The 21323-nt window shown below is 36.3% G+C and overlaps 3 protein-coding genes across 3 annotated transcripts in view; 1 reads left to right on the plus strand and 2 right to left on the minus strand.

Moving 5' to 3' along the window:
- kif26aa (kinesin family member 26Aa) overlaps window positions 1-882 on the minus strand; it is a 77366-nt gene extending 76484 nt beyond the window's left edge. Inside the window, exon 1 of the mRNA XM_079888740.1 lies at window positions 664-882. Within this exon, the coding sequence (XP_079744866.1) occupies window positions 664-723 (60 nt within the window). The 5' untranslated portion in view covers window positions 724-882. The remainder of the gene's footprint in view (window positions 1-663) is intronic.
- An 11726-nt stretch (window positions 883-12608) lies between these two features.
- On the minus strand, window positions 12609-15579 carry tmem179aa (transmembrane protein 179a-A). Its single transcript, XM_079887300.1, has 4 exons — window positions 15168-15579; window positions 14943-15080; window positions 14625-14703; window positions 12609-14510 (listed from the first exon to the last, which is right to left on the minus strand). Exons 1-4 carry the CDS (start codon window positions 15467-15469, stop codon window positions 14331-14333), a joined length of 699 nt encoding a protein of 232 aa, XP_079743426.1. The 5' UTR covers window positions 15470-15579; the 3' UTR covers window positions 12609-14330.
- Window positions 15580-16216: 637 nt separating this feature from the next.
- prph2lb (peripherin 2-like b) lies at window positions 16217-21205 on the plus strand. The gene is made up of 4 exons (XM_079887299.1): window positions 16217-16383; window positions 16814-17628; window positions 18088-18334; window positions 20028-21205. The coding sequence occupies exons 2-4, from the start codon at window positions 17051-17053 to the stop codon at window positions 20280-20282; spliced, it is 1080 nt and encodes a 359-aa protein (XP_079743425.1). The 5' UTR covers window positions 16217-16383; window positions 16814-17050; the 3' UTR covers window positions 20283-21205.
- The last annotated feature ends 118 nt before the right edge of the window (window positions 21206-21323 follow it).

A 21323-nucleotide genomic window follows, 5' to 3' on the forward strand; every position in this document is an offset into this window, starting at 1 on the left:
AGTCAGCATATCTTAAGACTTGTGTATAAATCTATTGTTGAGAGTGTTCTAACCTTTCATCTCCCTAAGGTCACTTGTAGGTTTAAGAATAAACTTTCTAGAATTGTATCAATGGCAAGTAAAATAGTTGGTAAGCCTCAGAAGTCCTTAACACAACTTTTCACATAAGGGGAAGGAAGAATGTGAGGAGTATTCTGGCAGATACCTTCCAATCCCATCCTCTCTTCACCCAGTTTGAGCTCCTAGAGTTCCTCTGGCAAATAAAAATGTTTTCAAGAAGTCCTTCATCCCAAATGCCATTAAAATGATTAACTCTGCCAGTGATTGGTAAAGTAACAGAAAGTGACATGAACTATACTTTTATATGTAATGTGACCAATTGTCTTTGTATTGTTTTACTGCTTTTTAGTTTATCAGTAGTTGGTTTATGTGTTGGTGAGCAAAAGACAAATTTCCACTCCCGTGGACAATAAACACATTTAAATTCAAAGACCAGCTAAAACCACCAAACTAAGTTTCGCATTTTTGCCCCAGTAGGATAAACATAATGAATGAACATTAGAATATGTCATGAATCAATGCGTGCTTTCATGAATCAAATGTTAAGAACTTCAAAACAAAATAAAAAACATTCTGAAAAGTTTCATCATGCTATTATCTCACCGTGAACCTCCTGAAATCTGGGCTGCGTCCTCCACCTTGAACCCAATAATGAGAGTGCATGTTTCTGGCTTTATATGTCCCCGCGTGTCAGGCAGAGTCTGACTCACTGAGAGATTTGTAAATTATCCATTTCATTGATGTTAACTTTAATTTATAACTCTAAAGTTTAGTTTTTCTAAAGTTTAGGTTTTCCAGTCTTGCTAGTTGGCGCGCTTCTCAATCCCATGTTGACGATAAATGAATTAAACTCAGGGATCAGTTAGACTGATATTGAGTCACTGGGGGGCGGAGCAGAATCGCAGCTCACACAGCGCGCTCCTGAATCTGATTCATATTGAAGGCGCATCCTTCTCTTGTGAGTAGGGGAGAAATGTAACCTGTTTTAATGCATAATACGGTGGTACTAGTATAGACGTATGTATGTAGTATATATTACTGCAATAAATTCCAAAGCTGAGTAAAATTGCCTACTTTAGAAAAACTCTCAAATCCCATTCCTAATTTTTCTAAACTTAAAGAAACTCAGGTGTTAATGGGACCGTCATGAGAACTTGCCACGAATCGTGGTTCATTCTCACGAGTTTATTCGCTGTCTGCACAAGAGAAGTCAATGTTTCCTAATGTCTTTCTGAAAATCTATTTATTTTATGTTATATTCAGTGTATATTGCAATTACCAGTAGCCTATTCTGGCACTTAAATAGTTTTCGGTATAATTTTTCTCTTTTCTGTTTATGCACTGTATGAGCGCGCGCTAGGCACACCATCATGTTGTGTAATTTCAGTGTGGTGGTCAGCTCTTTACTATTACTTTAGCGCCACCACATGGCCATTATCTGCAATGGCATATCCATAAAACAGTCGATTATGGAAGTTTATTTCTTGGTGGAGTTGAATATAACAAATATTTTACTCCTAAAAAATGCGTGAACTGGTCTAGAAATGTTAAGAGGCTTATTTTAGACTACATTTTGAGTATACATGCGTTTCTTTGTGTTTACCCCACTTCACTGTTGTTAAGAAAGTGGTTTATATTTCTGTGAGATGTAAAACATGACATTATAGACTGTGGTTACAGTAGACACACATTTATGGGTCTTTTCGAGGGAGCTGGTCATGGTGCTGAAATATATATTTTTGCATGGTTTCGTTTGAAAGGTAGCTAAGCTAAGCATCTTGGCTGTGATATTTGACAGCTAGGCTATATGAAGGCTTCTTAGCTAGGCTATATATGAAGTTAACAAAACATGCAAACGGACAAGGAGTTATTACCTTCTGTTTTCTCTTCAGATAATGACTGGTCAGTCCAAATATTGTATCGGTATCCAAAAGGAGACTGTCAAGTTCCACAGGTGTTTCCCTCTGCTGTATATTCCATGCATTTCGTGTTGAATCACGTAAAGCCATGGGATCTTGTTTTCATCTGGGGTTTAAAGCCAATTTCTAATTACCAAAATAAAAATTAAACCATGTGACAGGCATCAGAATAAATTGTAATTTTTAAAATGACTATGTTGTCTTTCAGATGCTTCCGCGTATGTTTAACCATCTCCGTCTTTTGCTCGCGCTTACTCCAGACTCGCGAGCACATCCAAACAAAATAAGCGTTAACCATGTGGATCAATTCAAAGCTGCGACGGTGTCTCCGCCTCCCTCCTCTCCTGCGCCTCACTCTCCCTCTTCTTCTCATTCTCAAATGAGTTTAATGAATTATTTTCATTTCATCCCACTACTTCACCTGTTACCATTATTTTATTTTATTGATAATACAGTGTAGCCTATAGCCAGAATTTTTTCTTTCTTTCTTTTGAAGCATCATTGGATACTCTTTTTAAAAAAAACTTTTTAGATCAACCAACTGAGAACTTTGCCTTGTTAAAGGAAAATATACAAGAAGCAAGCCAAGAATATCAAAGTAATGTCAAGGATGAGGACCAGAAATGGAATGAAATAATTTCTGGTAAAATAACAAATCATCTCTGCATTGTAATTGTGCATATACATTTAAAGTTAGATTACTATCCAATTGTTTTGGAAGTATGCAAAGTATTTCATTCTACAAAACAGTTACTTTTTTATAATCCTTTAAAAATGATTTATTGTAAGCTAGAGTAAAACTTTCCTATAGTAATAGAGCAAATCCTGAGGTCTTGGAAGGCTAGTTTTGTTTTTCAGGCTATAGGCACTCAGGGCTTCATTGGTGGCCACCTTACGCAACAGTGTGTACAGCTGCCCCTGGATTTGTGCCCCAGTGGAGCATAGGTAGTTAACCCAAAATATATATAAACAAGATGACAGTTATCTACCATAAAACCATATGAACTTAAGTAAACTCACAATGTAACAATACTACAGTTCAAAATGATGCCATAGCTGAGTGAGCATTTTATTGTAAATAAACATTGACAGCTTAATTGCTATATTTCTTACCATCTTTGTCCTGTTCTCTTTATTTTCTAATGTTGTGTCAAACTGTTTATTTAAGCTCTTCTACAGTTTGACAAGTCCCATGGCATTTTCCAGAATTTCTCTACCTCTGGCACAGTCACAGCAGCCAGTATATTCTTCTCCTCATTGTAAGGATTATTCGCTGGTTCTCACAGAGCTCTTGAAATTTCTGCAAGACTTTTGTGCGGTAGTCTAAGGAGAAATTGAAAATTATGGAATCAGTTCTAAATGTGTACACATTTGTGACAAAGTTAAAGTTACCCGACTGGGATATGCTTATAGCTCAAAGTCTACTTTTCTTTTTTCTTTTTTTTTAGCAAAAATACAGAGATGACATGTTTATGACATGTTTATAACCAATATATTCTATCAACTCAACCCAAACCTTAATAACTGTGACAGTAAATATACAGTATTAAAGATGAAATGTGACATCACCACACAACCAACAGTGATAACAAAAAAACAACAGCATAAAGGCTGGAAACCAAAATAACAAGCTACAATAATATTTGCATGGTTTATTCATGCCACAGTGCATGCTTGGAGGCTGCAACCCCTTATAAAATTAGCAGCATTCTCCAATGTAAACCAGTTCAGCCAACTTTGACTAGTTGGAACAACATTTGGTGGAATACAGTTGGATGATTTTTAGTATCGGTGACTCAAAGTCACATATGTTAGATGAAATGTAATTCTTTATTTTTAATTTAGTTAGATGACTTATACAAATAGTACCAAAGCAAATAAAAAAAACACTGTAAATAAAAAAGGACAAATCATTTTAAAGTAAGCTATTTGAACACTTACCATCTGAAGAGTCCTGAAAAAGTCCTGAAAGACAGCTTTTTTGCTGTATGCCTCTCGTGACTGCACAAGGCCTTCAGGCAACCATTCATTCTAAGCATACTAGATGTTTCACTATATAACAGTTTAATACAAGAGACAAATTGTGGACCAAAGCCAAAGGCCTTCAAAGTCTTTAGTAAGTATAAATGGTCCACTCTGTCAAAAGTTTTTTCTTGATCTAGAGATAAGAGTCCAATATCAATGTGATGGTTTTTGGCAACTGCAATAATGTCTCTCAACAAAAATAGGTTGTCGAAATTGTTCCTTTTGGTGATACAGTATGACTGATCGTCATGAATTATAGTTGCAATACATTTCTTCAACCTATTGGTTATAGCTTTTGACAGTATTTTAAAGTCAGTCACACAATAATGACACAGGACGCCAATTCTTTAAGTATCCAAGATCCTCCTTTTTGGGTATTAATGACAGCAACGCTGTTTGAGAAGTCAAGGGTGGGATACCTTGGTTAAAGGACTCTAGAAAAACGTTATACAAGACTTTAAAACTCAGCAGAAAGACCATCAAATCCAGATGATTTGCCACTGTTTAGCTCCTGCATAGCACTTGAAAGCTCAGAAAAAGTCAGAAATCCCTCCTGGCTCAATCTTCTCTTTCACTGACAACTGTGGAAGATCTAAAAGTATAGTTCTTCAACTGCTGATTCATCACAATATTCTGACTGAAAGAGTTTCTCATAAAAGGAAATATCAGAAACTATCATTTCTCGTTGATCAGTAGTTTCATTGCCATTAGAAAGTTTCAGTTTATGATAACTTGCTCTCTTGAACTTTTCTCTAGTCCAAAAAAGAATGCAATTGGAGCATCCATTTCATTGTAGCTTAATTTATCTTGTTCTCACAAGAGTTTCCTTCTCCTGTTCTTCCAATAAATCCTTCAAAAAGAATAATAATCTGCCTCCTTTGTTATTGTAGCTTTCCTGAAGAATTTCTTGTTCCAATATCTTAATTTTCAAGTTCAGTGTTATGTGCAGTGTATTGTGGCAAAAATTATTTTTCTGCACTTTTCCCAAATCCCACCACTGACTTGGAGATGTATAGCTAACAGTATATTTACTGTACACGACACCATTTTCAACTGAAAATTGAAAACTTTTTATGCGTTTTGGTCTTTCATTCACACGACAACGGCATTTTGGGGGCCTGAAAACCCAAGCTTTTGAAAACTGAACAAATATACTGTTACACAAGAACATGCTTATCTTTCTCAACTTTTTACGTTCCAAAACTGACTGTGTTTAACTGAATACTTACAGGCATTTTGACATAATTTTGTGTGTATTTTACTGTTTAAGCACATTAAGCCACTCATTTTGGTGGGTTTGTGTCAATTCGCCGTCGGAGAGAAGAGAGCGAGAAAGTGCAGCTGACATTATTGCTTGTTATAACCGATAAACTAATAAAAAAGTCAGTGTAACACTGATTATCGCAACAAGCCTATCTGAAGACAAACTTTTCTCACAAAAATGGTTCACTATTTTAATGTATGCGATTGTACCTGTTTCCTCATCTTCTTTTCTAATGAGATGTGCATTTGGGAGCCAGACTCAACCAATTCATCTTTCTTCAATGGCCTCAAAAACTTTTTCCTCAACAAGAATGAATGCATTGTTCAGTCTTGTGGTTTTGAACTTTGTGGTCAACAGATTGAATCTGTGGAGAATTTGAAATCGCCATCAACCGTTTGGCCACTTTGGCGAACGTTCTCAAATGGGAATGCACTGCAAGCATCAAGACTGACATAATGAATTGCTTCTGCTGGTAGGCTACATGTGCTATTGGATGGATATATTGTGCACCATGAGGTGATTGCCACTAAGTTCATTTGGTTTGTTGTATTTGCCCAGCAGACATTCACACCTTTCTGTCTCCTCAACCTACAACTGATTGGGCAGGATTCACTTTAGCACAGTATTACGTATGTGCAAACTAGCACGGGTCAGTTGCCTTTCACCTGTCAGTGTCCCCTCATTTATGTGATATAGCCTAATACAGATGGATATTATGCAGTGTTTGGTCTGTGAACACTCTTACAACTGATTCCAGTCATGTTGCAATCATCAGATGACGAATTGCATGATTTAGCACTGTAAAATTGGAGAAAGCATGTGCTGGGCGTGAATTTTCTTTTTCTATTTTTTCTAGCCCAAACCACTTCAGCAGAAATCACGCCCTGCAGCTAATTTCATTGGTTAAGGTTACAGTTAAGGGTAGGTTTAGGGATCAGTGTTTGGTGTAGGCATTCATTACTGTGATTAACGTGACCAATACGATCTTAAGAATCGGCTGCAGGGCGGGGTTTCCGCTGAACTGGTTTGGGTGGAAAGTCACGCATGTGCTGAAGAGCGTGCACATTTCACTCCCGCACTAAAGGAATGGATTTATGGTTGTATTTTCACTTTGCTTAACCACATAGTTTAATATTTTCAACTACGAAAAGTCAGATTTATAACATTCTGTTATCCATATCTGATCATTAACACGTTTAAACTGTGGATTCTGCATTTATGTAATTGCATTAAACATCAATGTCTACCAGTTCTGAGAAGTAGTTTGTAATTATTCAAATTATTCTTATTACTAAATATAGCCTAGGCTATATATATATATATATATAAAACATTAGGGAATGTTCAATATCAATTATTTTAGGTTGTTTAAAAATAACCTCTCTGCAATGTTCTGGGAACGTTATTTTATAGTTACAAAAAATAAAATCTAAAAAGAACGTTCTCCTAACGTTAGCATTTTTAAAATAACGTTTGAAATTAATAAAAAGATGTTTTGGGAACGTTATTTTATGGTTGCAAAAAACAACCATTAAGTAACGTTCTGTATAAGTTATTTTTAGGTTATTTAAAAGTATAACCTCCCTGCAACGTTCTGGGAACGTTGTTTTATGGTTGCCATAACATTAGGGAACGTTCTGTATAAGTTATTTTAGGTTATTCAAAAATAACCTCATTGCAATGTTCTGAGAACGTTATTTTATGTTTACAAAAAAAAAAAAAAACTAAAAAGAACATTCCCCTAACGTTAGTAATTGTAAAAAAAAAAAAACACCGGAAATACTAGGGGAACGTTCTGTGTTTGCTTTTTTATTGTATGGGATTATTGGGGGTCCGATCTTTATAATCCAAGTTGAATTAATTTGTATCATGTCCAGTGGTCCTTGGAGTCATACATGCCCTGCATCCCAGGGGAATTCAGCTGTTTTCATAGCTATGTAATCTGGCCATGTTCCCATTAATGGCCACCTATGATGAATATCTGCTCGAAACTCTTAAAGTCGTTTCTGAACGTGAACAAACCTGAGTAAACTCGAAAACTGTGCAGAAAGTGGGTTTACTTATTTAGTTATCTGGTATTTTCCTTTAAAATTAATTAGTATATTCAAAATTCTTTGTATTCAAATTTATTCAGTTGTATTATATTGATTAATGTAATAAATGTATTAGTTTATTTTTCATTTTTATGAATCTTATTAATCTTTACTTTATGAATTGTAGTCATTATTATTAATTTATTTATCATTAGTCGTTATATTCCTTATGTAGGCTAGATGATCGTTCTTTTATGTAACTGCTTTTATTTATTTATAGTCTAGCATAAAGCCTACTCTGATATGTTTGATTTTCCACAATTGCTTAAGTTATTCCGTGTGCCTTAAGGGCCATAAGAAGACCTGCATAGTTTATCTTGAGTCATTAAATGATTGCAAGTAGACTACAAAGAACTTCAATAGGTACTAGTAGTTTAACGTAGTCACTGCATATAAAATGCTTAATTTCAGAAGACTCAGGGCTGCTTCTTCTGCTTCTTCACGATTTTCTCTCCTTGTATTCTTCAAACGTCTTACTTTGGGCCGTTCTTTCTCTATATACTGTAATCTTCACAAACATCTGTTAGATAAAATACTTATTAGCCTAATATGTCTATCTCATCTTGAAACTACAAGCTTACAATTTTAAAATTTACTTCATTCATTTGTTTGTCTCTGTAATTTTACATTTTAATAAAAGTTGTTATTACCTATTAAAATTTGATGTCTGACAATCATTACTCGTCTGCTTGGATCTCACTGCATCAACGGACTGTCAAAATTTTCAAATTTTGGTTTAACGCGTAAGCTCTAACGCGTTTAATTAAAAGTAAAACAAAACACAAACTTACCTCAAACCCATTAAAAATAAGATGTAGCCTACTGTTTAAATTAGTACAAAAACTACATCTAATTGCTACTAAAAGTGCCAAAGGCAAACACTAAAGCTGTCCTGTTTGTATCAAAATAAGAAAGAGTATAAAGGTTTTATTTTAAATTAGGTTTATTATTTTCAAACAAAATACGAAAGATTAAATGTAAAGCCATACAATCAGAGATTTCACACATATCAGAGAGAGAGAGAGAGAGAGAGAGAGAGAGAGAGAGAGAGAGAGAGAGAGAGAGAAAGAGCGAGAGAGAGAGAGAGAGAGAGAGAGAGAGAGAGAGAGAGAGAGAGAGAGAGAGAGAGAGAGAGAGAGAAAGAGCGAGAGCTAGGCCAACAACGCATGCATCACAGTGAATTCATCAACAAACCTGATTTTAACAAAGTAACAAAGACGACTCAACGGTGAAATTTCCCTTCGTCTGATCAAGTGGTCCTGAACATTTCACAATTTTCAAAAGAACTGTTGAACTGTTGAGAACCACTCGGCCAAAGAGGAAGCCACAGGTCACCGAGGAAAATCAGTGTAGGGTGAACGCCATAGATCCGGCATCTTCGAAACCTGCTTGGAAAAAAACAAACATTTGAAACCGAGATTCTCCGTTTTTAAGAGATCTTCTTCGCACAGACAAACTGCACATCTCTTTCCGAAAACACGATGCTTTTATAGAGAGCAAAAGGATGGGGTTTCTCACTCAGGGCGGCGTGGAATGATGATCCTGCCGGTTGGACTCGTCAGAGAGGTTCTTACCATGCGTGGGTTAGTTCTCCCTAAACCTGCTTGCTTGACCGGTTATGAGCACGCCTTTCCTTATGAGAAAACCACTCTTTTTTGCACAGTTTTCGAGTTTAATCAAACAATTAAATTAACCAATTTACTGATCTGAGTGTCTCCACTGTGCTTATTTACTCATAAACAAATGATTTACTTAATTCACTTAATGAGTGAGGAGTTTAAAAAAAAACATACATGCATGTCAGATGAGTTTACACTGTTTTCAACCAGGGTCTTCAACCAGCAGTCACTGGAGAAGAGATATAAACTGTAACTTACTGTAACATGAAGAAAATATTAATATATGCATATTATTGTACTATTAGTGCAATTTTATAGTAGCATTGTTGTTCTGCCTTTAATTAACTCAAAATTAATTGATAGTCAGTGCAAATCAAAGCAAAAGAGTAATTTACTATATTAAATTACAATTGGGGATCAATTGTCCTGAAAATACAATTTAATTATATATATATATATATATATATATATATATATATATATATATATATATATATATATATATATATATGCCTATATAACCACTCGGTTTCAAATTCAAATCCATATATAACTCGGTTTCAAATTTGAAGGATCGAGAGATTCTGTATGAAGGAATGGTTTCTTATTTAAGGCATGCTCATATTTACCAAGGGTGCCAATATTTCTGACCACGACTTTATATACAGTATATATATATATATATATATATATATATATATATATATATATATATATATATATATATATATATATATTGTCATTTGTCCTTCAGATGAGATGTTAAACCGAGGTCCTGACTCTCTGAGGTCATTAAAAATCCCAGGATGTCCTTCGAAAAAGAGTAGGGGTGTAACCCCGGCATCCTGGCCAAATTTGCCCCTTGGCCTCTGTCCATCATGGCCTCCTAATCATCCCCATATACTGATTGGCTTCATCACTGTCTCCTTTCCACCAGTAAGCTGGTGTGTGGTGGGCGTTCTGGCGCAATATGGCTGCCGTCGCATCATCCAGGTGGATGCTGCACATTGGTGGTGGTTGAGGAGATTCCCCCCTTCCATATGTGAAGCGCTTTGAGGACCCAGAAAAAGCGCTATATAAATGTAACGAATTATTATTATTATTATTATTATTATTATGTATAAAAATAAGAAACCATTCCTTCATACAGAATCTCTCGATCCTTCAAATTTCCAAGTCCATGTTGATACACTCTCCTTTTAGGGTTCAGGTCAGGGGACTGGAATGGTCATGGCAGAACCTTCATTTTGTGTTTTGTGACCCATTTTTGTGTTCATTTTGACATCTGTTTTGGATCCAACCACTGCCCATTATAAGATTTCTAGCAAAGGCTGTCAAGTTTAGATTTTTTTATCTGTTGGTATTTGTCAGAATCCATGATGTATCTGAACAAGATGTCCGGGACCTCCAACAGAACATTAAAGATCCAGCAGTATATTTAATCGTGCACATGGGGTATACTTTTTTATCCCTGTGTGCACCGAACCCATCACATTGGGTTTGCTGCCAATTAAGAAGCTCTTTTTTTTTTAGTTTCATCTGACCATAGAACCCCATCCCGTTTGAAGTTCCAGTCGTGTCTGACAACTGAATATCCTGGAGTTTGTTTTTGGATGAAAGCAGAGGATTTTTATTGAAACCCTCCTAAACATCTTGTGGTGATGTAAAAAATAACATACTTTTTTTTCTGACTAATTACATAAAAAACATATGATGACTTACGACTGTTGCGGTAATGCACCATTACACTGGTTGCCAGCCGCTGTTAAAAACCAAAAAGATTATTGTTGCTTTGACAATGTATTAGTTCACCCTCTTGCTTAACATTACCAGATGATTAAATAGTATGATCAATTAGTATATAACTGAGAGAACACATTTAGATCTATTCAGCTTGAGAATATAATATGATAAATGCATTTAAAACAGCATTGGAACACGTTGCAAATTGCATGACAAATGCATATCATCATATTGAAAATAAGAGAGAAAAAAATCAATATGAGAGTACAAAAATGTTCTATTGAGAAATATGAGTAGACTTAAAATAACAATCGCCTTAATGTTTAAGACTCTAAAAGTTTAAAGCTGATGTCACTGTATTCTTCAAGAAAGGATTCACTCTGGATTCAAAAAGACAAATGAATGCCATTCTACAGGATATACTTGTAAAGATGTCATCTTTTAACATGCAAAGTCTAATCAGAGGCTGTTGTTGACACGGCAGACCTGTTCTTTGAGGTCACAGTGAAACTAGCCTAACTGCTAACATTCCTCTGCGTTCAGAAGAATAGATGTGATGGAGGGTCATATAACATAAGAGGGCATTTTTAAATCATACTAAATGTTTCAACAACATAAGTATAAATACATAGACTATAAATTCACAATCTGAAATATGAATGAACAACGAGTTCTATGAAGCTATGTGCAAAATTACAATGACATCTTAAGTATAAACCAGTAGAAGAAATTGACTCAAAAAAAAAAAAAAATCCTATAAAATCTCTACCTAAAACCTTGCAAGTAATTGAAGCACACAGTGTTGTCCCACTCTAATAGAAAAAAAGGTGGTTAGAGTTCTTGAATTTTAAAGCCTTGCATGTCAAAAAGGTTCTATTTAAATAGAAATGTCTTAAATTACTGCATAATACTTTCATATTTAATAGGTTATTTCATTTTTTTCTAGTGAAAAAGTATGCTTACAAACTGTTGAATTCATAAAATGTAATTAAAATGAACACTAAATGAATGAACTAAATCCATAAAATTATCCCATGATGGGACCCCTATATGTTCTATATCTGAAGCGCCTGCCAGAACCCTTTAAGTTCTTATAAAACCCTTTTTTCAAAGAGCATGTTTTGGCTAAACTTGCTTGTGAAGTAGAGCTAGTTCCGGTGTTAGCATCAGATCGCATTTCTTTGTTTGTTTTTTGAAGGCTCACAGGAGTGAGGTGTTTGCAGGCCAAGTATTACCTAAAGTGCATGTAATGTGTGATATCTTCAATCTCCTAAGATTAACCCACATAATAGTTCAATGAAACTTGTCTCCAGTAGCCTTATAGCCCACCATTGGAGTGTCCTGAAGACCATGGCTGACCTGCTGTTCAAATTTGCCAAACATTGATTTAGTTTTGAACAGGAAATCGGATGCTATAAACTATAGTAGGAAACAATCACAACATAGAACATTTGTATAGTTTTCTTTGGCTGCTAAGCAACCATATTATATCAGGAAACTGCAAACTGGTAAAAACTGGTCTCAGATGACACAAATGCTATATCTATGAAGTCATCATTAGGCCAGTATAGAGAAATGGGAGTGAGATAAGTGGAATGCCGTCTGTACTGAACTGAGCCATCGCTCCTCCACATTCTTATTCTCTGAGAGGATTGGTGACATTTTTAGCCTCTGTGACAGATCTGTATCAAAACAGCTCTTTCATGTGTAAATTAAAGATCCAGTTTGTTACCGACAACCCATGTTCTTTGAAAACTTCACATAATCACTGTCGCAAGTTTGTTCAGAACTTATAGGCTAAAGAGGAAACATATGCATTTCTAAGTAATAGAATATACTGTATGGCCCTTTCTTTATAAAGTTTTATACATTTTAGTGTTTTGTTGAAATTATTTTATTTGAAAATTGCACATGTATACAACGTATCATTTTGCTGAATCATCAGGAAGTTTTAACTGGGGTTCATGTTAGGAAATGGTTGAAATATTCTGTCAAGTTAGGTTTAGATTAGATTAGAAAACGTTATTGATCCCCATAAGGGGAAACTCATTTGCCAACATTACACTTTACAAACAACCCAAATAGACAATTAAACATTAAAAAACACAATCAATTCATGCAAGAAATTACACAACTTCATTAAAAAAACCTAACTGCATATATAAAATGTTTTTTTTTTCTGCCAACATTTTAATGTCACATCCGATGTTATAATGTTGTACAGTATAACAAAACATGGCCAATATTAAAATGTTCAAATCTATGCAATTTTGTCCATATAAAAGTAAAAAACTAAAAGCTAAATTGATCTGTTTTAAATGCTAAAGGTTCATTTATACATCACAACATTTATAATGTACAGTATGCAAAATAGATATTAATTTTGGTATTTGCTAAAGATTACATTTAAATTATTGCTGTTTTTAAAAACGTTTGAAGTGAGCTTTAGATGAAGGTGAAAGGTCATTAAATAATCTAAATGTAAAAATTGAGAAAATGAGCATAGACAATGTACTACATCAGAGGTTCTCAACCTTTTTGAATCAAGGATATGCTAAATAAATAACTCTAAATGTAAAATAAAGCAGTTAGTGTTATTTTCGAGATGCGTCAACAGGGCTGTTTTGTACCTTTAGCTGTATGTGTAGCAGTTTTATTTTTCAGCCACTTGGTGGAGATAGAGACAATGAAACTGCAAATCCATATGCATGGTGTGATGAATGGTAAGTCGCACTAGCACATGCCTTGAAGCCAGTACAGCTTTACATAATAATCAGAATAAAAAAAAAATAATTATAAATAGTTTTGCTGATTATTATTTAAGGTGTTTGAGATTCAATAACAGAAGACAGGTAGCCTACCTAAGAACCTAATTATCAGCACGGATACAATTCCAGTTGCATTTCAAAACAGTAGACTACCACAATACATTTTAGGTTTCACATAAATAAGTTATAATGTAAGGGACCAGCAATAATAAGGGAGAAGCAATCGAATATTTTGTCAATCTAGTGTGTGTTGGCTACATGCAAAAGACTGTATAAAAGTGAGGATAAACTCTGGTCCTATAGGTTAAAGAATAAAGCCGCATTAAGAGCCATTCTTCAATTTTATTTCTGGTTATATTCCCATGTACAGTAAAGGCAGTACAGTTTCTATTTGCAGTCGACTTTACAATTCACAACAGAGTGAACTTGTAAAGCACTGACATCTGCTCAAAGAGAGGGTCCTCATTTACGCTTTACTGAGTCTCCTAATGCATGAGATACAACAACATCTCACAGGCAGTCTTCATTATGTCCTATACTGTAAAAATAAGAGTGAATATGAGCATGTGATAATTCCATGTACAGTTTGAAGAGAATTATGTCAGGGTGCTGTCTAAAGAACAACAGTGGAAACAATTTATCTCTGGATTCAGCCTTGTGTCCCATGAACATTTATTTAAATAACATAATTTGAGTTAAAGAATCTAATAACTAAGACTCATATATAATGTTTGATAAAGGTTTTATACAAAAATACATTTTATCTTGAGGGCTTAATTCTGCTCTCAGAAACTAGCTCATGCAGTGTAAATGGACTAAGTGAGATATGTACAGTATGTTTAAATCATGGCGTTCCTGTTGTACGTATAAGAACTCCTCTGTAAAGGATGACCTAGCAGGAGCTCCTTCTCTTGAACTAGACCGTCTAGCATCTCCTGTTGTCTGTGGTTATGGTAAACCTTCAGGAAGGCTATCACTGTTAGACCCAGCCAGCATAACCAGGCCGACCACAGGCCAAACTGTGGAAAGAAGAAAATATTTACATATCACATATTATGGATATTTTGAAATACATACTGTAAAATCTCAGCTTGTGAATGTAGATTTTATATTACTTGTGGATGAATGTTTACCTGTGCAATGGCAAACTGGTCATAAAAGGAGGAGTTGTCAACACCGAGCTCTAAATCTGTGTCTTGCAGATCCTCACAACTGCCAAAGAGAAATTAACCAGATTTAAAGCATAAGTAATATAAAAAGTGACTATATTTTGGAACTATTTACAATCACAGCCATGCCAATATTTATTATATATCTTATATATACAGTACACACAGTATACACATACATACATTGTAGACAGTCAGCCAGTCATGATCTGCAATGCAGCACTTCTGCTTGTGTGATATTGCTTAATTCTAACTAATTCAAAATGGTTAAAACCCGTCTACCTGCTCGGCATCGCCCCATTTTCAGTGACAGCATCACACCATCCACTGAAGCCAACACTGGAGATAGTACCGGCCACAAACACTATAAAAACCACCAAGAGGGACAGTAGAAGATTCAGGAAGGCATGCAAAAGAGAGCTGCAAAGAGATGAGGACAGAACAGAACATCATTTACTGCTTGAAACGTTGGGGTGATTTACTAATCAATTTGATGTAAGTGCTTACTAGTCGTGGCCTTTGCAGAGGAAGAAAAAGGTCCGCCACGCCTGTACGGCCGAGAGGATGAGAGACACGATGCCCACGAAAGTGATGAAGCGGCAGGACGACTCTGGTCCCCATTCTTCAACTATAAAGCGCTGTTTCCCCATCGTCATGTTCTCGTTTTGCCACATTCCCTCAGTAAACAGCAGGCATTTCCCCTGAAAGTCATCGCCGTTTTCAGAGAGAGGCACAACGGCGATAAAACCGAAAATAAAAGCTAAAAAATAAAGGATGCACTGGCCAAAGAGAAAATTATCGACGGCCATCGTTCCGGCGACTGCATTCCGCTATTGCGCATGACGGTGAATGTCGGCATCATATTATTGGACGACTAATGTCACCACTGCATGCACTGCACTCTTTACTTTTTGATTGCAGTGTTGTCATCGTTGCCTAAGCTATTTTAAATATTAAATGTTAACAAACATTGTTTAGATATGAAAAATATCGAACGCTGCAAAATGCAAAAATTGTGTTATATTTAATATTCAGTTCAGCACTGGACAAGGACCTTTTTTTTTTTTTTTTTTTTTTTACTTCTGACGGTTTATTTTATAGACAATCGGGGGTAATGGAATCAGATTGATAGCCTATACAATACCTGCTGTCAGATGTGTTTAGCATCATTCTTACGTTCTGCAACTTCATTTTATCTCTAAGCTGACCAACACAATTTTTTCCCAATCCTTGACATAGCCTAACCATTGCTATAGGCTACATGTTAAAAACTAATTTGTCCAGTATACTGACAAATACCAGTCTGAATATACATAAACATACCAGTTATAGGTTCTACCCCAAATCTAAACATTTTATGGAGTTTGTCCTTGAACTGACCCATGTTTTGGGTTGGTGGGGGTTATTTCACATATTAATAAATATGCCTACATATATTATTATTTATTATTGATAGCATGGGGGGGGGGGGGGGGGGGGGTTGGAAGCACTGATTTTATTCACTTGGGATTGGCCCAGATGGCTTGGAGGTGTTCTGTTAAATCCTAGGGATAAATGGATTACGTGGAGGTCAAAGTGAGTCTGGACGGAAGTCACTCTAAACACGCTTCTCACCTCTTCTGTAGTACCTTACCAGAAATATGCAAAAAATGGAATATGACAGCACCTACAATCAAGGTCCATGGATTACAAGCCCTTATGCACCTATATGAGATCTGAGCAGGTAGGTTAAAGAGGGATAGGGATGTGGAAAAGACATTAGCTATTATTCAAGCCATTATTATTTTTTTAATGTTCTTTTGAAATAGCTAATGTAATGATCTATCTATCTATCTATCTATCTATCTATCTATCTATCTATCTGTCTGTCTTTCTGTCTGTCTGTCAATCTATCTGTCTATCGATATTGTGTATCGAGTATATGACTGAATGTAAGCTGTAATTAATTCAGTAATTTTCAATATGCAATTTCTAAACTTACTGAACTACAATAAGCTTGCACATTACATTAAACTCAGAAATAATTCTGCAGTATTTACAAGAATATGGTATCAGAATATATAGTATTTTTACAGATATATACTATGTATATTAAATAGCCATTTTCATAAAGTGTCTGTGCATTAATTTCTTACATTTTCATCTGATTTCAGTACCTGCACTATTATGCAGCCAAGGCCGCCATCCAGGAGTGTAAAAATACCTACTCTAAGCTGCTTATGTGGCCCTCTTGGCCTTCTCTCCCAGTTCACTCCCCTCCTCCCTGTGGAACATGTTCCCTGTTCTCTCCCATTTACCCAGTACGTTATATCAATGTAAATAAAATGAGCTTCACACATGGACGTAAAAATGTACTGCTGAGACTGTAAAAGTAACACTTTACATTGACAATGGCAGTTTTAAAAGTGACATTTACGAAGACAAGGAGAGACAAACTGGCCCAGGTTTTATGGGTGCTGAATTGGGTGTCTGTGGTCACGGGAGTCACGCTCTTCAGCCTGGGCTTATTCTTAAAGGTGGAGATCGAGAAGAGGCGGGAGCTGATGTCAAAAGAGATCGACTCGGTGCCAAACATGCTTATCTGTGTTGGCTTGACTGCCTGTGCGATCAACTTCCTGGGGGGCAAGATCTGCTATGACTGTGTGGACACCACCAAGTTCCTGCGATGGAAGTTGCTGATGCTGCCTTACATCATATGTACCTTTTTCTTCACATTCTGCATCCTCGTGGGCGCCCTGATGTGCTATAGCATGCGCAACGATCTGGAAGAGTCGCTGTTTTTAGGCCTTCGTGACGCCATGCGCTACTATAAGGACACGGACACGCCGGGTCGCTGCTACATTAAACGCACAATGGACATGCTGCAAATGCAGTTTCAGTGCTGCGGCAATGGAGGGTATCGGGACTGGTTTCACATTCAGTGGATTAGTAACCGCTACCTGGATATGACCAATAGCGAAGTGGTGGAGTAAGTCAATTTTAGTCAATGCACTTTCATGTTAAGGGGTTAAAGGCATTGTTCACTCAACAATGAAAATTCTGTCATCATTTACTCACCTTCATGTAATTCCAAACCTGTATGACTTTCTTTTCTCTGCAGAAGACAAAATGAAAGAATGTTTTGACTGTTTTTGTCTCCACAATAAAAGGTAGAGGGGTCCAATATAACATTGAACCCCATTGAATTTCATTGTGTGGACAATTTCCAAATATGAGTAAATGATGACATATGTAATTTTCATTTTGGTTTAACTATCCCTTTAACAGATGATGCAGAAAGTTGAAATAAAGCTGAGGATTATATGCATTTCAATGCACACTAATATTTCAGAGCAATGCATCAACCTTCATCATCAAAACATTTCTTTACTCTTATTCATCTGTGTATGCCTCCATACATCATTTAATGCACTCTTCTCTTCTTCAGGAGGCTGCGGAGTAACGTGGAAGGGAAGTATCTGATCAACGGGGTGCCGTTCAGCTGCTGTGGTCTGCATTCTCCTCGGCCCTGCATTCAGCATCAAATCACCAACAACTCAGCGCACTACCATTATGACTATCAGAAGGAGGAGCTGAACCTGAACCGAAGGGGCTGCAGACAGGCTCTGCTTGAGCACTACACACAGATAATGCAGTCCATTGGCTTAATCGTTCTCATCATCTGGCTTTTTGAGGTGTGTGATATTGATCTGACTAAATTAAATTCCATATTCTGTAATATATACACTTCTGGTCAAAAGTTAGAATAATTGAATAAAAGATACTTGTACAAACAGTAAAACTGTGAAATTTAAAATAACTTTTTTCTATTTTAAAATGTAATTTATTCTTGTGATGGCAAAGCTGAATTTTTAGCATCATTACTCCAGTCTTCAGTGTCACATGATCCTTCAGAAATCATACTATGCTGATTTGGTGCTCATTATTATCAATGTTGAAGTGAACAGTGGAGCTGCTTAATATTTTTGTGGAAAGCGTGATACACTTCCATTCAAAAGTTTGGGGTAAGATTAAAAGAAAAAAGAAATGAATACGTTTATTCAGCAAGGACGCAATAAATTGATCAAAAGTGAGAATAAACACATTTATGATGTTACAAAAGATGTCTATTTAAAATAAATCATGTGACAATAAAGACTGGAGTAATGGCTGCTGAAAATTCAGCTTTGCTGAATCACAAGAATACATTTCATTTTGAAATATATTCAAATGGAAAACTTTTTTTAAACTGTAATAATATTTAGCAATGCTACTGTTTTACTGTGTTTTTGATCAAGTGAGCATATGAGACTTCTATCTTAAAATATAATATAAATACACTCACACCAATAAGTCAAAACATTATGACCACCTGCTTAATAAGCTGTTGGTCCTCCACATGCTGCCAAAACAGTGCCGACCCGCTGAAGGTGTGCTGTGGTATCTGGCACCAAGACGTTAGCAGCAGATCCTTCAAGTTCTGTAGGTTGTGAGGTGGAGCCGCCATGGATCGAACTTGTATAGGTCCAGGACATCCCACAGATGCTCAATTAAATTGAGATCTGGGGAATTTAGAGGCCAGATCAACACCTTGAACTCTTTGTAATTTTTCTCACCTGAACAATGTGTGCAGTGTGCATTATCCTGCTGAAAGAGGCCACTTGGTCTGCTACAATGTTTAGGTATAGGTGGCATGTGTCAAATTTAAGTCCACATGAATGGCCGGAAGCATCACACACTTCTCCTCCACCGGCTTGTTGTCGTCCCACAGTGCATCCTGGTGCCATCAGTTCCCCAGGTATTCGGCTCACACGTACACGGACATCCACATGAAAACGGGACTCGTCGGAAAAGCCGAACTTCTCCCACACTGCTCCAAGGTCCAGTTCCGACGCTTTTAGCAGTGGACAGGGGTCATCATAGACACTCTTATTGGTCTGCGGCTACACAGCCCCATACGCAGAAGAGTGTGATGCACAGATAACCATCATCAAAATTTTGTGTGACTTGTGCCAAAGTAGACCTTCTGTTTGCCTGGACCAGATGGGATAGCCTTCATTGCCCTCATGCATCAATGAGCCTTAGGCACCCAACACCCTGTTGCTGGTTTGTGGTTTGTCCCTCCTCAGACCACTATTGGAAAATTTTCACCACTGCTGACCGGAAGCAACCCACAAGCCTTGCCATTTCAGAGATCATCTGACCCAGCCGCCTTGACATAACAATTTGGCCTTTGTAAAAGTCCCTCAGATCTTTATTCCTGGCACTTTGGTTATGAGAACTGATTGTTTGATTACCATTTAATATACCCAATATCTTCAATGTGGGTTGGTCAGTTGTAGTCTACTCATTTTCTTTTCTTCCCCCCCCCCCCCCTCATTTCTCTAGGTGTCTGTGCTGACAGGAGTGCGTTATCTTCAGACAGCCATGGAAAATGTGCTGAGGTTAGGGGACCCTGACTCTATGTCTGATGGCTGGCTTCTGGAGAACAGCATTGCAGACACTGCACGTTATAACTTCAACATCATCAAGAACCTGGGCAAGTGCTACCAGGTAGATGATGATCCCAACATAGATGTACCAAGCACCAGCCATCAAGCACAAGAGAACGTGCCCATTAAGGAAATCCCTGTCGCCAGGTAGAGCTAGAGACATTGGATATTGAGACTTATCCAGCCATTCAACAATGGCAGCCTTGGAAAGGCAGATCCAGCTCTGCATTGTAGCCTTTGACTCTTTACTTGATTTGCACAAAGAGGGAAAAAATGAAGAATGACTTGGAGCAGAAAAACATCATATTGGATGCTGAAAATGTGATCTCAGTTAAAAGGCACTTAATTGCAAGGTAATCCTTGTGCCATACAAAAGGAAAATAGTATATGTAAAATGCATTATAAAATGCTGGGGAACAGGACTGATTTGTATCAACTCAACAGCCAATCACTTCATGTAAAATCTCATTTTGCAATTCTAAAAATGAGGAAATTCCAGTGACTGACGACTTGCAAGGTAAATTGGGATTAATATGTTAGTAACACTGTTAAACATGGCTATAAACAAAGATGGTAATGGAAGACAAGCTTCCCTGTGCCTCTACCCTGTAATGAATATTATTTTGTTCATCCTAATGATAATCACGTTTCAAGTTAATCTGAAAAGGGTTCAATTATAGGCCTTTGTTCCATTACTAAGGAGGTATTACCATCCATAAACTATAAAATGCCTTTTGGGATCCAACAAGGATCTTTTTTCTCTTTCGCTCACTTACTTTATTTGTTTCATTTAGGTCTATTCAGTTTTACTACTAGTCAATCATTCGTATATTACTTTGGAGACTTACATAGGACTGAGCCAATAGGGCTGAATTTGTATTTCTTTCTTTTCCCCCAGATAACTTATCGGTGCTAACAATGGCTTCTGAATGCATTACTGCAGCACTGATGTTTTATATAAATCTCACTGTTTTGCAATGTATTAAACCCATGGTGTTTTTTTTTTAATACTTATAATTGTGACTTTATTTTTTACAATTGCTACTTTATTTATTATATTTGGTGTGTTTATTCAAATAGAATAATAAAGTATGTATATATATATATATATATATATATATATATATATATATATATATATATATATATATATACAGTACCAGTCAAAAGTTTGGAAACACTACTATTTTTA

This window comes from Squalius cephalus, assembly GCF_949319135.1.
Source record: "Squalius cephalus genome assembly, chromosome: 12".
NCBI classification, from domain to species: Eukaryota; Metazoa; Chordata; class Actinopteri; order Cypriniformes; family Leuciscidae; genus Squalius; species Squalius cephalus.

Bases quoted from the DNA above. Each gene is read 5' to 3' on its own strand.
- tmem179aa (XM_079887300.1), bottom strand. From the start codon at position 15,469: ATGGCCGTCGATAATTTTCTCTTTGGCCAGTGCATCCTTTATTTTTTA. The intron at 15,081-15,167 runs GTAAGCACTTAC...ATCTCTTTGCAG, and splicing joins CTCTGCAAAGGCCACGACTA to CTCTCTTTTGCATGCCTTCC. The intron at 14,511-14,624 runs GTAAACATTCAT...TTCTTTCCACAG, and splicing joins ACCAGTTTGCCATTGCACAG to TTTGGCCTGTGGTCGGCCTG.
- prph2lb (XM_079887299.1), top strand. From the start codon at position 17,051: ATGGCAGTTTTAAAAGTGACATTTACGAAGACAAGGAGAGACAAACTG. The intron at 17,629-18,087 runs GTAAGTCAATTT...TCTCTTCTTCAG, and splicing joins ACCAATAGCGAAGTGGTGGA to GAGGCTGCGGAGTAACGTGG. The intron at 18,335-20,027 runs GTGTGTGATATT...TCATTTCTCTAG, and splicing joins TCATCATCTGGCTTTTTGAG to GTGTCTGTGCTGACAGGAGT.